General features: G+C 39.4%; 1 protein-coding gene across 4 annotated transcripts in view; it reads right to left on the bottom strand.

Moving 5' to 3' along the window:
- Positions 1–18193, bottom strand: part of LOC126471633 (metastasis-associated protein MTA3) — a 228201-nt gene extending 210008 nt beyond the window's left edge. Inside the window, exons 1-2 of one of the 4 annotated variants that reach the window (XM_050099878.1) lie at positions 17899–18193; positions 13415–13482 (exon numbers count right to left, since the gene is read on the bottom strand). In XM_050099878.1, the coding sequence (XP_049955835.1) occupies positions 13415–13482; positions 17899–17926 (96 nt within the window). In that variant the 5' untranslated portion in view covers positions 17927–18193. The remainder of the gene's footprint in view (positions 1–13414; positions 13483–17898) is intronic. The other 3 variants (XM_050099871.1, XM_050099877.1, XM_050099874.1) reach the window with 3 other exon arrangements.
- Positions 18194–19017: the final 824 nt, after the last annotated feature.

Genomic DNA, 19017 nt, shown 5'->3' with positions numbered 1-19017 from the left:
CCACCACCACCACCACCACCACCACCACCACCACCACCACCACTCCCCACACTCACACCTTCTATACGCTCCCTAATGTCCATAAACCGAACCACCCAGGATGCCCATTAGGCTGGTTACTATTATCCCAAAGAGAGAATGTCTGCTGCTGTGGACCAACACTTTCAGCATACTATCCATACCCTATCCTCCTACATAATAGACATCAACCATCTGCTTCACTGACCCTTCATAGTTCTTAGTCCTTTACCACCTGGTACCCTGCTTGTCACTGTTGATGCCTCCACTGTCTACATTAACATCCCCAATGCCCATGCCCTTGGCACTGTTGAACATTACCTTTCCTGACTCCAAGCCACCCTTCCTCATCACCATGATCAACTATATACTCATCCACAATTACTTCTCCTGTGAAGGGATCATCCATGGTACTGCAATGGACACCCATGTGGCACTATCCTATGCCAACTATTCATCAGCCATCTAGAGGAATCCTTCCTAGCCACCCACAATTCCAACCCCTCACCTGGTTCAGATTCATCAGATCTTTGTGATCTGGACCAAGGGTATTGACACCTTATCAACATTCCTCCAGAACCTCAATATTTTCTTCCCCAGTCACTTCATCTAGTCCTCTTCAACCCAACAAGCCACATTCCTCAATGCTGATCTCCACTTCAAGAATGACTACATCAGTACCTCTGGCCACATCAAATCCAACAACCACCAACCACTAACAATACCTCTACACTTTGACAGCTGCCATCTATTCCATACCAAGAAGACCCTTCTATACACACTAGTCACCTGAGATCAACGCATCTGTAGTGACAAGCAGTTCCTTTCCTAATACACCAAGGGACAGATTTCCCTTATCTTGTCTATCCAGTTGCCTACCACCTCTCATATACCCACCATCAGACCATCAGTCCACAATGGAGCACACTCCTCATGACTCAATATCACTCCATCCAGGACTGGAACAACTGAATCACAGTATCTGCCAGGGGTTTGACTACCTCTCATTTGTCCACTCACACGAGGAATATCTTACCCACTATCCTCCCCAACCCTCTCACTGCAGTATTCTGCCACGCATTGAACCTAGGCAATATCTTTGTCCGTCCCTATGCTACCCCTTCTCGCAACCCCTTGTCTCATGGCCCATATACCTTCAAAAGACATAGATGCAAGACCTGTCACAGACATCCTCTAGCTACCACATCCTCCAGCCCTGTCACAGGCATCTTCAATACTATCAGAGGCAGGGTTACTTGTGAAATCAGCCATGTGATCTACAAACAAAGCAGCAACCAGTGTGCTGCATTCTACATAGGCATGACAACTAACAACAAGTCATCTGCCCACATGAATGGCCACTGTCAAACTGTGACCATGGGACAGCTAGAACACCTGCTGGTGCCCAACATCGTGGGCTTCACTTCAGTGATTGTTTCACATGCTCCACTGTCTGCATCCTTCCTACAAACACCAGCTCTTCTGAATCGTGCAGGTGGGAACTCTCCCTACAACATATCCTTCGTTCCCATAATCCTCCTGGTACCAACCTTCGTTAGTCTCAGTCCTCCATCTACTTAACACTCTTTCCCTCTTCCTACTCCAGCACTACATACACCTTCCATTCCGCCAACATGCCCTGTCCCCTTCTCTATTTCTCCCCCCTCTCTTTTATGCTCTATTGCCCCCTCCGCCCAAGTACAGTGACCCAACTCTGTACCAGCAGCATTATGCTATTCACACCATATCCCTGCTATACCTCCGCCTCATGCTGCCTCCTTGCTCCCATCACCCATCTTCGATGCATGCTCATGTTAGATCCAATTGCAGCCTACAGTCTGCCCACAGCAGCTGGAGACAGTGGACAGTGGCTGTGTGTGTGTGTGTGTGTGTGTGTGTGTGTGTGTGTGTGTGTGTGTTGCTCCCCCCCCCCCTTTGAGCAATTGGCTATGTGCTTCCTACTTCCAAAGATGGCCTTTTGGCCAAAAGATTAAATATTTAGTAGTATTCTGATTGTCCCAACCTGCAACTCAGTACCTTCTCTTTGTGGTGAGTAGCAATCTATCCTTCTCATAATATTCTTGTTAATGGAGTTTGGCTTTCAAACCAAAAAGAAATGACTGCCGGCATTTCCCACAATTTTATCGCAATCTGCTACAAAATCTGAGACAGCTTCGTGTGAGGAGCACAGGACAAACAGCAAGAGGATGACGGGAAAAAATTAGATACGTAAAACCACTCAAAACTAAATAAAAAAGTAACATAGGAATGCCTTTTGCACTGCAATAAAGTCTTATTTGGATCACAGGCATTTCATTTTATTCAAAGTAGCTTCAGTGGTTACTCTTTCGCCTTTTACTTATTTCCACTTACTTTTGTACACACTGGCATTCGATTTTTAGTACACCGCACTACACTGACATCAAATATTTTCTCACTTGCATGTTTGAATACATCCACATTTACCTCTAATACACTATGTATGTATGGAAATTATGCACAAGTAAAAACTGACCACTGAAAATATTTTAAGTAAAGTGAAATGCATGTGATCCAAATAAAACTTTATTATAGTGCAAAAGACTAAATTTTGATATTCGTAAATCCCCAGTTTTTTAAAGAATCATATGCCTATGAATAAAACGGCTTCATACTCCTGATTTTTTATGGATACCTTATGGCAGCCACACATACCGCAAGACAGAGCACTGTAAGTGCCCAAAATCTAACAACCTTTTTGTTTCATGGAAGTTTTGTAACCAATAACTAAATTTCCGCTATTTCCACCAGCACAGCGATAGCGTCTAACTGAACTTTGTCCAGCTAAGGTACAGAAAATAAACGGTATCAAAATGTCCAAAACAGGGACTGGTTGCAGCTTCATACCCAAATGAATGCCAATTAAAATTACCGTTTCTCTTCATCATCCATAGTGGATAATAACATACGAGATGAAACACAAGACATTCTGACATTGTATCTGTGGACTAGATACAGCCGAGCCTTTCCTGAACAAGAATTCAATTCTGCACTGTTTATGATCTTGGAAGCATGAATTAAATTGTCAGATTAATAACACTGATTTCCGGAATTAGGAAGTATTGTATCAAACTCTAACATTACTTTTTGATGAAACTACTTGTGCACTACACTTTTAGAAATCAAACACATTTCATATACAATTAAACTGCACTAAATTGTTCTTAAAATTTAGCCACATTTGATCCTTCAATTTCTGGACTGTAGTCTGGACTGTAGTCTCCCATAAGTCCAACCCCTCGTCCAAGTCGTGGGAGATGGGCAACGGCACAAAGTAGGGGACTGCCTATAGGGGCGATGTACAGCAGGGACTTCGTGTGCCCCAGGACCGCTACGGTAGCTGGGAAGGCCCTATGGGAACCCTGAAACGTGACGGCTAACGGGGCTCTGGTGAAGCTGCGATAGGCCTAGCAAGCCAGTAGTGGATAAATCAACTGCTTTCAAAAAGGGAACATGCCTCGGATCACGGAACGGATTTAAAGGAAACCGACCAAGCAATGGAAAAGGATTACGAGATGGTTTACGACTGGGCACCTTAAACGTAAGGACTCTAACTGGGAAGTTAGAAGAAATTGTAGAAATGATGGAAAGGAGGAAATTGGACATCTTGGGACTTGCTGAGACTAGATGGAGAGGAGTTGGTGAAAAACCACTAAGTAAAGGATGTAAACTGTACTGGATAGGGAATGAGAGGGGAAGAAATGGAGTGGCAATAGTGGTCAGAGAGGGTCTGCAGGAGGAGGTGGAAGGTATCAATGATCGAATGATAAAAGCCAGAGTACGAGTGAAAGGAAAAAGCATTGAAATCATCCAAGCATATGCCCCACAGGTGGGGTGTACAAAAAAGGAGAAGGAGGAATTTGAAGATGACATGCAAAAGCAGCTAAATGGAGGTGATCAGATTATAATAGGGGACCTCAATGCACATGTTGGCACAGACAGGAAAGGATTCGAGGAGATAATGGGACCAGAGGGCTGGGGGAACCGAAATAGAGAAGGAAAATTGTTGCTGGAATTCTGCAAGAGGAATGGGCTGGCGATCGCAAATTCCTGGTACAAGAAGAGAAGTAGCCACAAAATAACTTGGTACAGTGGAGACTGGTCCCAAACTTCAGTAGTAGACTATGTACTAGTGGATAGGCAGATGATGAGCAGCCTCACAGATGTTAAGGTCATTCCGTCTGAGGCCTTAGACAGTGACCATCGGCTGTTGGTAGCCACCCTGAGAGAGAAAAAAGATAGAAGGGCAACAGACATACAGGAGAAAAGGTTGAAGACATGGATGCTGAAAGAGGATGAACGGAGGACCCAGTACCAGACACTGATCAGGAAGAAGCTGCCAAAGGAAGATCAGAGAACAGTGGAAGAAGAATGGGGAGATTTTAAGAGGGCTCTAGTTGAGGCAGCTGAGACTGTGTGCGGAAGAACTAGCACAAAGAGGAGAATTAAGGAAACCCCATGGTGGAACCACATATGTAAAGAGGCAGTACTTCGAAAGAACAAAGCCTTCAGAGAATGGTTCCAGACCCGAACAGAGGAAGCTAGGGTAAAATATAAGGAAAGCAAGAAAGCGGCACAGACCATAGTAAGGGCGGAGAAGAAGAAGTGGATGGAAAAATGGACAAGAATGTTAGAAGAGGACAGTGAAGGGAACAAAAAAGTACTTTACACCATGGTAAGAAATAAGAGGAATGACAGAAGCGAGTGCCTGAGGATCATAGATAATAATGGAAGAGTTGTGGAGGAGATGCATGAGCTCAAAAAGATTTGGAAGGAGTACTTTGAAGATCTGTTGAATGCCGCCAAGCGGGTAACTAACAGCGATGGAGAGCCTAAGGCAGCAGACGATTATAATAGTGGGAAAATTGATGATCTAACTTGGAATGAAGTGGAAGAAGCCATAAAGAGGATGAAAGGGGGCAAGGCACCAGGTTGGGACGAAGTAACAGTGGATATGATACGAGCAGCAGGAGAAGTAGGAACCCATTGGCTATACAGAGTGCTGAGGGTGGTGTGGAAGGAGAACAGAATTCCTGAGGATTGGAAGAAAGGAATTATAGTCCCGATCTTCAAGAAAGGGGATAAAAGGAGATGTGAGAACTACAGAGGAATTACCCTGCTATGCCACTGTGGAAAAATCTATGAAAAGATCCTGGAGAAGAGAATAAGAAGCAGTATTGAAAGTAGACTGCAAGAGGAGCAGTATGGTTTCAGACCGGGAAGATCAACAACGGACCTCATATTTGCGGTAAGGCAACTGCAGGAAAGGCACTATGAGTACGGGAAGGACTTAATCATGGCCTTTTTAGATATTGAGAAGGCGTATGACAGTATCTATAGGGACAAGCTCTGGGATGTGCTGAAAGCAAAAGGGATAGATGACGAGATAACACAAAAAGTCAGAAAAATGTATGAGGGAAGTGAGAGTTGTGTGAAAGTGGGGAGGGAACGTACTGCATGGTTCAAGCTGGAAAATGGGCTGCGACAGGGAAGTGCACTTTCACCTTTATTGTTTATTATTGTTATGGATGAAATCCTACAGCAAGTATCAGATGCGATTGGAGATCATAAAATGAAAGCAGTGCTTTTTGCCGATGACCTGATGTTATGGGGAAATTGCGAGAAGGAGGTGCAAGAGCAGTTAGATGTATGGGAGGCAACGGCAGCACAATATGGAATGCATTTCTCTGCAAAGAAAAGTGAAATAATTGTCACAACAAGGAAGAAGAATAGGCCAAATGTGGATATAACTTGTGGAGGGGTAAAACTACAAGTGGTAGAGAACTTCAAGTACCTGGGAAGCATGATTGAAAGTAAGGGGGGAAACGCAATGGAAATAAATGAAAGGTGCAGAAAAGCAGGGCAGTTCTTCAAATGCATTAGGGGGCTTATTTGGAGCAAGGAGGTGCCACAGAAATCCAAGGGAATTATATACCGAACCTACTTTGTCCCCATATTGGCATACGGAAGTGAGACATGGGTAATGCATAAAAGCGACAAAAGTAGAATACAAGCTAGTGAAATGAAGTTCCAGAGGAGCAGGTTGAGTGTAACAAGACGAGACAGATTGCGAAATTTGTATGTGAGGGAAAGACTAAAGGAGGAACCAGTACAGGACAGGATAGAAAAATCAAGACTGCAGTGGTATGGACACATGAAGAGAATGGATGAGGGAAGAATTCCAAAGAGGATGTTTGATCTGCAACTGGAGGGGAAGAGGCCCAGGGGAAGACCAAGAGATAGATGGGTGAAGGGAGTGAAGGAATGTGTAGCGAGAAGAGGAGAGAACTGGACGAAGGTGGAAGAGGGGGAATGGTGGAAAGACAGAACACGATGGAGAGGCTTGTGCTCCCGACAGACCCAGCCAGTGGCTGGAAACTGTCCAAGATGATGATGATGATGATGAAATCAAACTTCTGTAGCAGTTCCCACAATGTAACGAAGGGCGATACGGAAAAACTTAAAATCTATCTAAATATTGTTTTATCCAAACGGAAAAGACTACTGGTACATGTTGTTGTTGTTGTGGTCTTCAGTCCTGAGACTGGTTTGATGCAGCTCTCCATGCTACTCTATCCTGTGCAAGCTTCTTCATCTCCGAGTACCTACTGCAACCTACATCCTTCTGAATCTGCTTAGTGTATTCATCTCTTGGTCTCCCTCTACGATTTTTACCCTCCACGCTGCCCTCCAATGCTAAATTTGTGATCCCTTGATGCCTCAAAACATGTCCTACCAACCGATCCCTTCTTCTAGTCAAGTTGTGCCACAAACTTCTCTTCTCCCCAATCCTATTCAATACCTCCTCATTAGTTACGTGATCTACCCACCTTATCTTCAGCATTCTTCTGTATACACAGCCCAACAATTTATGCCTAAAACGTCAAAATCCGGTACTGCAGCTGTCAGTTACAACTATTTCACTTTTGAACTGGGTTTCAATAATTCTACTATCTGAACAATTTCTTGCTAACAGTAACACGAATAAATATATCTACAATGTCATCAACTTAGAATAAGCAAACACGCTAATCATATGTACACCTGAATTACTTGCCCACTGCGGGACTTTCTCTTTATCAATGATATCCTTAACTATGTTAAGACTTGTGCAGATCACAACATAGTGAAGGAATGATCAGTAATGAATTAAATTTTGTCTGCAAAAAATGACAGAATCAACAAATAAAACTATCCACTGAGAAAACGTGTCTCTGAAGTGAGCCATTCTCTGCGTTTTGTCAAAGTAAAAATTTCACCAAGGACAGACCAAGAAGGAAGCACTTGCAATTCAGACAAAAAGTCTGAAAAATTTATTGAAACCTGGAATGGGCAGTATTCTATTGGATTATAGTTATAGTAACACACTGAACAGGTATACTTTCAGGTTCCATAGTCTCCATGAACCAAATAGTACTTGTGTGCAAAAGCCACAGTGAAGAAACATCTTCAAACAGGTAGCAGTGTCCCCATATTGTGCGAAGACTAGAAATGAAATTCCACATTCCTCCACTGACTCGCAGAACAAGTTTCTATCATTTAGTTGAATACACATAGGGCCAATTCTCATTGCCCTACATCTTTAAGTGCAAATATCATCAGTAATGCATCTCCCTTTCTCCTATGGAATGCAGTTGCACAATTACACAATATCGCAAATGCACACATTGCCAAAACTGCAACACATCCCCTCCAAAAATAAAAAGAAATTAAAAATACGTAAATAAGTCACCTTAAACTCCATAACTTGTCCACATGCACACTTTGGAAAGTTCAGTTTACTGCAGACAACACACAACGTTCAACACTATCATATTGTCTATATGTGCACTTGAAATGGCCATTCAGAAAGTGTTGGTCGGCCCAGGAATGCGCAATTTCCCTGTAACTCCAACCATTAATATGTTATGCCCATTTTTGTGGTCTTCAGTCTGAAAACTGGTCTGATGCAGCTGTTCACACTAGTCCTTTCTGTGTAAAACTCTTCATCTTTGTGTAATCCTGCAACCTACTATCCTCAGATGAAGACAAGTCATAGTAGCTTGCAGAAGATATCAGCTAGTGACGACCTTATAGCCTGAACTACCAACAATGGTCCCCTACCACAATGACAATGAGATAGAGGATACTTATCACTTCCCTCCAATTAAAATTACTTTGGAATTGACAGGGTGCAGTGGCATGGGGAAGTGTTGCCAGCAGCAAGCAGCCACGCTTCACAAGGCTCTCCATACCCACAAAACAGGTGACATGGCAGCCATGTGGGGCTCAAGAGAGAACTACAATTGGTTGTACACAGGACCCTCCCAATTTATTCACTAAAACGTCAACCACATAATAATTCTAATCAGTACAAGACTTTTAACACTAGTGTTGGGCACGTATACTGGACAGTTTCTTCTTTCTGTGCCTCTCATCCCTCTCACAGGGAAATCCCTCTGTGCGACTATAGAATATGCATTTGAAACTGCTTATTGCAGTCAAGACTTGGTCTCCCTCTACGATTTTTACCCTCAACACTTCCATCCATTACCAAATTGATGACTTCTTGGTGCCTCAGCATCCTGACTATTAGTCAAGTTGTGCCATAAATTTATTCTCTCTCTAATCAGACTTAGTATCTCTTCATTAGTTATATGATCTGCCACTTAATCTTCCATATTCTGCAACAGTGCATTTCAAAAGCTTCTGTTCTCTTCTTGCATGTCGTTCTTATTCTTCAAGTTCCTGTTCCATACAATGCTACACTCCACACTGCCACCTTCTGGAAAGACCTATTCATAATACCCCTATTTAAATACACTATATGTTCTTATATGTTTGTTTCATATCTACATTTTTGGCAGATAGTATAATTATGACGGTACATCCCCAAAATAATAACAAGTTTCCAACTTTACAACATCTGTTCACTATGGCGGTAGCAAAGTTTTTTTCATCAGGGTGTTAGTAACAAGGTCAGCATGCCACCAAAAGTACTCTATATAAGTATACATACATGTTGACATTTACAAATCCTCTTACTTATTTTAAAGTCATCATGTGTGTCACAAACTGGTAAGAATCTTGCCAGACATCTCATTCACCCTCACAACATAATACTATTATTGGCTTCTTGGCAGAGAAATGGCGCATTAGAATAGGGAAGGATCTGACCTACCTCATTCTCTCTAGTCACTGTATAACTAGTTTATGACACATGGAGAGAGCTACAGTTGGCACATGTATAACCAGATGCATACTACTGGCGATGTGGTGCCTGTAAGGTATCCAATTCTCCACAAGATGGTGCCCACTGGTGACAAACGTTCTGGACTCTCCACTGATGCAGAAGGAAATAACATTCAAAAATATTTGTACCTTAGTAGTTTCACAGAGATTCATTGTTAGGGAGGGGTGAAGGGCAGTGCAATGAAAGTTGGTGGGAAATACCCTATGCACACTTAATTCATTAAAGCTGGTGCACCAGCTCAAATCTGAGAGTTTGCGAGAAAGAACCAGCTGCTGTACATGGAACCAACATTGCAACCCTCTGAAGTGATCTGGATTGACTACAGAACATCTAAATAACACTGAGCAGAGTTTAGCTTTGCTGCATGTCATTACCAGCCAGAGTTTTTGCACCATTTTGTATAAAAGTTGTACAGCACATTTTTGTTTCTTCCAGTTCTTTTTTCTGCGGATCATAACACCATTACTTGTCCACATTCACTGTCACTGAATTATAGTTCGCATAATGACCCCATCTTTGATTTCTCCAATAACTATCCGGTGCTTAAAACACAATAATAAACTGATTTCTCTATCAATAAAATAGCGTATCAGGTGACAATTATATTAAAAAAAACTGTATTTTGTCAGATGAACTACCCTATGCAGACCTATCATTCTTACTGTTGGCGTGTTCTAAATAATTTTATTAATTTTTTTTTAACATGTGATCTTTCATTATCTAACTAGAACTAACAACTTTATAGCAGCCTAACAACCTTAGAACTTGTAGCAAACAGAAAGTAGCAAATGCTGCAAACTATCATTGGTCATGCTTCACCATTCCTCTCATCTCTTTTACATAAGATTGCAAGTTTTGCATTTCCTTTACATCAAGAGAAACTCTCAAGTGTCCCTTGTACTCCACTTTCTAAAGATTTTCCTTCCTTCTTCAATAAAACACCACACATATTTGTGTAGATGAAATTGCTAATGCATGACTGTGCAGTGGCACTTAACTGCTGAACATCAGGCTCGCAAGAAGAGGAGAAACAGCTGCGTACCACATGTGCAGTACTAGATTACAGAGTTCTCTGCTGTGCCTGACGGAATGAGAATATGAGGAACTGCCAAGAGCAATGTCACTTGAAAGAGACCATTAAGCATTGGAGCATCAGTGATGGGAGGCTGTATGTCACTGGCAGGTTTCACTTCTTTCGTACGTATCTCATTGTCAGGAACATAATCACGAGACATTACAGCTTTACAGCAACAAACACACACACACACACACACACACACACACACACACACACACACACACACACCACCCGCTTGTTACATATACTACTTATCCACAAGCATACACACCACCACACCAGACATCATAAATATGGAATAATAAAAAGATAGATAATGAAAAACGGAGATATGGTGCATTTCTTGAACTGACACAATCTTAAAAGCTACTCAAGAAATCTGACTTGAACGCCAACTATGTTTGCAGATCTCACTGTAACTGAAAGTGATAAGAATAAGAGCATTGTCATAAGGGCACTTTTCTTCCATTGCACTTTGAGCGAAAAGTTTCATACAGGAAATAGCAGCACAGTTTCAGCTAACCTGTAAGAGCTAAATATATGTAGGCATAACATGGTTTAATACAAAAATTTGAGGCTTTTGTCAGTGTCTGGAGCCTGTTTCCTGTTCTGTATCATTCCTCAGAATTTAACCCCCCTCCCCCCAGCTCATTTTTGTGGTTATTTTAGAACACACAAGTGAAACTTAAATTATAAACAAAGGGAGCATGCTTAATAATTCAGCAGCAGCTAATGCAGTACTGTCTGTCCCCAAGCATCAAAATCATTTGAATTAAAACAAAATCAAAAGCACCAGGCAGATTTATAAATTAAAGAGCTGGTACACAAAGTTAAGGACTGAACTGCCACACAAAACTATACATCATCACTCAGTATATGCATCACCAAAATAATAAGTAGAAGGAAAATTAGGATGATGATTTAAATTCTGACACATAGATAATGTAATGATGGTATGGGGGTAGTAATGTAAATAGACACAGGCAGAGAGGAAGAAGGCAAGGAATAAGAAAAGATTCAAGAAGAAAAAGTTAAATATGTGGTAATTCGAATTATGCTCTTGAACATAACAAACCTAAAAACAGAGCACTGATTATTAGTACAAAGCTTTTAATTTGTGACCCTAGTAAAGTTATTGCATGAGAGAACGCTGGGTGGGAATTACACACTCGCTATTAGCTAACAACAACTGGTGGACAAAAACCGATCCTCCATTGCTGGGGTGGTTGTACAACAGAACAAGTGCCACAAGTATATTTGCAGTTAATATAACAGGTGAAGTGAGAAATTTACATTAATACAATATTTAAGAAAGGGGATCGCAAAATTTGTTCAAACTATCGAGGAATTTGTGTTACAAACACATTAATGAGAATTTTTGCGAAAGTAATTAAAAACAAACTGGAAAAAAATTTTAGAACCCAAGAAGAACAATGTGGATTCACGGCTGGGAGATCATGTGTAGACCATATTTTCACATTACGACAGATTTTGGAGAAACATAGGGAAAAATCAAAAAGTATAGGATTAATTTTCATAGATCTAGAAAAAGCGTATGATACTGTTCCAAGAAAATTACTTTGGAGAGCACTACATATGGCAAACATAAACCCTTCCTTGATTAAAATAATACAACAGATGTATAAAGATAACATTTGCCAAGTGAAAGTTGGTAATAAACTTTCACAGAAATTTAGAACAAGCAAAGGCCTTTTACAGGGCTGTCCCATGTCACCATCATTATTTAAAATCTATATAGATATTAGCCTTAGAACATGGTCTCATAAATGTAATAGTATGGGATTAGAAATAAGAGATGGAGTTTACCTACATCATTTATTATTTGCTGATGATCAAGTAGTCGTAGCACAAGATGGGGAGGATGCTAACTATATGTGCAATCAACTAGCAGTAGCATACAAAACTTGGGGTTTGAAGATTAATTACCAAAAAACAGAATACTTGACTAATGATTCAGATGAGCTATACATTGAAGGAAAGAAAATCAAAAAGATAAACACTTTCTGTTATTTGGGATCCATTTTAGAAATCGAGGGAAAATCAGAGTCAGAAATCAATAAAAGAATTAGTAGCGGACGGAGGGTCATTGGGATGCTTAACTCAGTCTTATGGAGCAGGAATGTAATGAGCAGAACAAAAAAATTAATATACAAATCCATATTAGAGAGTGTGGTTCTGTATGGAACGGAGACCTGGACAATTAACATGAAGCACATTAAAAAATTACAAGCTCTAGAGATGGACTTTTGGAGAAGATCAGCAAGAATCTCCAGGAAAGAAAAGATAAGGAACACCGAAGTAATAAGGAGAATGGAAATAAAAGAAAGAATATATGACGTAATGGATAGGAAGAAATTACAGTGGTACGGGCATGTACGACGAATGGAGGAAGCCAGAATACCAAAATTGATACTGGAGTGGGAACCGGAGGGGAGAAGAAGAAGAGGACGACCTGTGACCACCTGGCTCCAAAATGTACAGCACACAATGAGGAGAATGGGCGCAGAGGAAGAGGACACGCAAGATCGAAACACATGGAGAAATATTTTGAGAGTATAGTTTAAGAACGTTTATTGTTTGTATTGTCATTTCCAGGTAAATTATTATGTTGGAGATAAGCCTCTGTAATGAGGAAAAGCTCAAAATAATAAAAATAATAAGTGAGAAAACAGTTGGTATCCCAAACAACATGAGTTTGCAATCACATTTTGTTGGAGGCTGAACGTACTGCACATTCGTAATGGTGTACCCATCTTTCACTATTGTCAAATAAATGTTAGCCTAACAACATACAAACGGTGCCACAGCAATGAAACATGAACAATGTTTAATGATGATACATGATTAGTCATCCTTCATGTGCTGGAGATTACATATACTTTTGTGTGTGTGTGTGTGTGTGTGTGTGTGTGTGTGTGTGTGTCAATGAGGGGGGGGGGGGGGGTGCACATGTGCATGCGTAAGCGCATTGACATGAATTTTTTCCACGCCTAAATTATAAGTAAGTGATCATTTACAAAACTTACCTTGTTTAATTCCTCTATCCTCCTAATTTGATATGGCGAAGTAGATGATGTCTCGAAATATACATAATCTGGAAGAGACAAAAGAATTTCTAAAATGATACCTGCACAACATATACACAGGAAAAGAAAGCAAAGCCTTAGTGTGCAGTGAAAATGCACACTACAATAACAATTTTACTAATCTATACATCTTAACACTACTTGTTCACTGTAGCATAGTCAAGGGTTGATCACACACAGCAGACAAAATCTTGTAAATATTTTTAAGCTTTGTATGTCGAGCAGCGGCTATACAAAACCTTAAAAGTTTCATTGCTGCTAATCACACAATCTTTGATTCCCTGACTACCCACTCTTTTATGTGTACTCAATTAATTGATTTCACTACTTCCACAACATTTTATGTTTTCACTGTCAAACTAAACAGGCCATGACTACTTTAACTGCTCTAAATGACAATGTGTACAACCAAATTGCTGTAGAGCAGCTGATTGGAAAACTGCCCTGTTACATTCCAAATTATCACAGAGAGAACTTCATCTCTCCAACAAATCACCCATTACCAATGATTATAAGTCTGACTTGTGGACATCCATTTACTTGAAATTCAAGTATAGGCAAGTGTAAGAGGCAGTCAGAAACATCCATCTCCTCATTCAACAGCTGTGATATGAAAATGTTAACTTAATAGACTCCAAATTGTTGCTTCTACACTTAATATGAACTTACCAATGGGTTAGTTTGACAAAATCATGAACAAGAGCAGTGTGATAAAGTTTCACAAGTGTAGTAGACATTTCAATTAAAAGACATATATGCTACAAAATTCTTTTATGAAACAGTTTTTCCCTCATTTGCCAACAATCTGAAGCCTAAAGCTTTACTACCCAGACACACACTATACCTCATGGCACCATAAAATTAGTTTTTGAGTACATGGAGACTGATCATGCACTGATATGAACCTAATGAACCACCAAACATTCAGGACACATTTACGTAATACAAAATTTTATACAGTCCCTTCCTTTAGCAAGATTTGTTGCCCATAAAAGGAATTTTCTACAAAAAGCACCAGGCATATATCACTATTTTAGCCACAGAAATTACGAAGCAATCAAAATCTACATATACATCTACAGAGCTAATATTATGAAATCTGATACAAATGGAATTGACACATTCGCTCACAGTGCTATTTAACTGAACACTGTTACAATATAAAAATATAGTTTTATGACGTTAATGGAGTAAAGAAAAGTTTAAAATAACGAAACTAACAGAGGAAAGAGGACATCGACTAGCTAAGACAACAATGGCAGAAGTGCAAAATGTTTGACCAAATGGTTCCTACAGACTTTCTGAAGATGACAAATATCATCAAAATTTCAAATGGGGTACTAAATTTCTAAAAAAGTTATTAATTATTTTTCTGGAAATTGTCTCTACCCTTACACTATGAATGCAAATTATGCCACAAGTGTTTTAATGTGCATCTAAGAAGACAAAACTAAGTCACGTCTACAGCTTTTAAAATCAATGTGGGCCATTGTTGTTCCTCTTCTGTGTTGAGCAACAAATTTGTTTCCCTACTTGGACTCCTCTGGAACCAAAAAGAATACTGTAAGAGAAAACACTTTAAATAGTAATGATGTGCTCATTGTCCAGAAGTATCAACAAATTACACTATGGTCCCATTATGGACCATCATGTAACCATCTTAATCACAGTATACCTCCAATGAACACTTATTTCCTTTAATGGGAACTGTTTTACACAGTTCCTCTCTGATAAAAGGGTTTAATAAAGCTCATAATTACATTGGAAACTCCATGCCCCAATAACAACAATCTAAGGAAGAAGACAGATTGCTATTCACTGTAAACATGATGCGCTAAGTTGCAGACAGGCGCAACAAAAAGACCGTTACACATTTAGCTTTCGGCCTGTCTGCAACTCAACATTTTATATTTATGTTGGGTAGTAATTTCTCATTTTTCTTGTATTGTTCATAGCCCTAATTACTTTAACGGATAAAACCTGTCATTCACTTCAGAAAAATACTTAAAAAACCTTCATCCTAGGTTGGCCGTGCATACCAGGAACAATACCAATTCCAAGATAAAATTAAATCCTCCTATCAAAATTAATAGTAACTTAAAATACAAACAGTGTGATGTGCTCTGGAATAGGCCTACATGTTATCTGATCACTATGTGAAACCACAGTAATAAAATGAACCCTCACTAAACAATTGCAGTAATAATGGGCTCCAAGTTAAATAAAATATTTAAAAGAAACTGACGCACCAAAAATTTTATGTACATGGCAAAACAACTTGAAACAGTTGACGAGTAAATACACTGATATTGCTGGTCAGTCCTACAGTTAGTTATCAAAATTATCATTATTATCTCCACTGGAAAGTTTTCAAAGAAAATCTCAGCTTCCAAGTAAATAAGATGTTAGTTTGGAATCTAAGTGACCTAAGCAAAATATACAAACCATCCACGCATCCCGTTTGATTGCAACTGAAATCTGTTTTATCCCAGCAAGAAAGAATTGGAATGGGATAGTTTCTTTTGTTTTAATGTGAATTTCAGCTATGGACTCCAGTTCTGATGTAAAATTAATGCTAATAAGCTTGCACCTGACTGAGACAACAGTGGGTGATATGCTAGACGTTATATACGTAACAAGGGCACGTTCAGCCCTCACATCTGGTAAGAAACACAAGTCAACTGCTGAAATGCCATATCGAGTTGTTGTTATTGTTGCTGCTGCTAGTCTCTCATGAGGAATCTTCTTTATCTCTGTGTAACCATGGCAACCTATGTCATTTGGAACCTGTTTACTGTAACCATGCTTTGTTCTCAACAAGTAAACAATTCTTTTTCTCCTTGCCACAGAATGCATGAAGTCCTCACGTCTTGTTGATTTCCACTCCTTGGCACAACAGATTGACATTACATGATTCTCCTTATTTAAATTCATTTAATATAGACATCTGACCTCTGCCAGAGTCAATATGAATGCTATGAACTTCTACTATTTCACCAAACCTAGTACTGTAACTATAAATGACACCATACACTTTTACTGAGAGCAACTTTTCACCATATCTTTGGAAATCTTAATTAAAACATCCTTATGAACTACTGGATAGATTGCAGAGCTCTTTACAATGTAGAATTTGTTTGTGTTCTTCATTTATATCTCGAGAAGATAGACTGTTGTACAAGAAGGAAATCGGGGTTTGATAAAAGTGTGACGAAATGAAGAAAATGAGTGGGCCCTAAACAGCTTACACAGCTAGTACCTTACTTCTAATCATAGGATTTGTCTATAATAAACCTCTCATGCAACAAAAAAGAGAGCCATTGATTCCAAAATAATGCTGCAACAGCCACTGGCATCTCGAAAATGGCAGTTACTGGTGATCTGGGGAGCCCTTGCAAAAGATACATCCACCATAATTTCAAAACTGTTATGTTTGCACAATGATCCACTTAAGTAATATCATTGTTAAAGTAATATCATTGTTATTACAATACAAATCAAGTGTAATGATATTCATGATCTTGTGCAGCATGGTTACTTTACATAAGCGAATCTGTGGTTCTAGTAATGGTCTGGATAGAGTGAACCAGGGACTCACAAATTACTTCTCCATCCCTAAGAGAATTTCCATTCTTCTTACAGCTCTTCATAAATATCAAATGTAAATCAGTGTAAAGTGTGGCGTTCAATATTAATAGGAGGGGTCGGCTAAAATTTTGTACAAATTATATATCAAAAAAGCTGTTCACATTCAACTCATAAGGGAGAAAGCTTATGTTCTAATATTTTGGATAACTACATGTAACTGTAATTAATCTCTCACTACTGGAAACCAACATTGCATTCATTGACAAACAACATGGTGAAGTGACGAACACTTAAATAAAGCTGGTCGAAAGATAAAAAACCATTTTTGCAAAAGGAACGAGCCGATTAATATAACTGTATACCTAATAACAAAGCCACTACTAGTTGTCAGTACTTCACATTATATTACAAATCAAAACAAACACATCCCGACATGTAAACAAATATTATGGCATGGTCTCTAGCCGTCTACAATCGTAGTACAACAGCTACAAATTAAGCAGATTTTCCAATTATTATATATGCACCTAATTATTTTTCCAAATTAATGTTTAGACGCCTTCCAAACTAACACCAAGCATTCATGTGCTCATCCGAAAAAAATAGTGCAAATTTGTTTGCCAAACAATTAACAATGAGCAAGATTTCTGATATGGAATGGAATACTGTTAAATACAAACATGTGAAACGTGCACATAAAAGTCGAATGTTTATTTTCACTCCAAGAAACGCATTTTAAACAATCGAGTAAAGCACTACAATATCAATGCGCGCGCCCAGCAGTCTAGTGTGTAGCCGGCCTAGCTATTTAAAACATTATATATATACATGCCTACCTCCAACTCTATACATGTTTGCTGTCATGGTGTCGTCTTCAGCACTTCAAATCACTATCTTCGACAACTACATTTAACACACACTTTGTCTATGTCTCTGTTCACGCAGTTACTACAACGGATCACTGGACAACCCACAGCAACAACTCGCCATTTTCCTCTCCTACCTCTCTTCCACCACCGACCTATGACGTCACACTGCACAGTCCGACGGAATTTTTGTCAACAAATTATTTGCGAAATAATAACGGATCATACTTTTCTTCATTAGTGCCCCTGTTCAAGACGACAGAAGAAGAACAAACAAAGGTAAGCTTAATGTTTCAGTCCTTTGTCTCACATTTGCGTGCGATGGCGTTTCTGCCGCAGCGCGCAATGAACTGTCAACACGGTTATTTCTCAAACTGCATCGAAAATTGTCGTGACACATATAAGTCTCTGTTTATATTACTTCCAAAAAAGGAGCAATAAGAGGGTAAAATATCTTATGAGCGCATTCTGTGATTAGCAGTGCAGTGTTTCTACTTTTACATCCTTCTCGGAAAAAGGGATGCAACTCCCAAAGTTTTAAATGTTGCACCCAATATATGCATAGAAATTGGTATTTAGGTCATATAAAATAGTTTCCAGTTCCGAAACTTGGTCCTCTAATCAAAAGAAATCCGTAATTTCTGCGTTGTCTTCTAATCTAGAACAGTCGCAAACATGTCGGTGTCCAAACGCTTTTCTTTTCCAAGACGTAACAAGTCGTTCAGATGACTAATTCATTGACTTCTATAGATATTTTATGGTTTTGAAAATAATATTTAAATTTCAGCGCGTCTTATAGTTGGCATGGAAACAGATCCAGAGCACATACTTTAACTGGCAGTTGAACCATGTGCTTCGATTCAACGCCATCTATGGATTGCTTCATTAACGAACTCGATAGGATATTCCGAACTTGTCATTGGGGAAGTAATTCAAATCGAAACATTTGGAAAGAAAGACAGACGAATAAATATCTCAAACACGAATAATATTTGAAATTGAAAATGAAAGTGGTATAGAAGTTAAGGATTTAAAAATGTTATTCAAGAGAAAAGTCTCCTGCACAATTAAATTTGCACTGATTGAAGT

The sequence above is a fragment of the Schistocerca serialis genome, chromosome 1 (assembly GCF_023864345.2).
Source record: "Schistocerca serialis cubense isolate TAMUIC-IGC-003099 chromosome 1, iqSchSeri2.2, whole genome shotgun sequence".
Taxonomy (NCBI): Eukaryota; Metazoa; Arthropoda; class Insecta; order Orthoptera; family Acrididae; genus Schistocerca; species Schistocerca serialis.
Note: the sequence above shows the minus strand (reverse complement) of the source record. Positions and strands in the feature narration are given on the sequence as shown.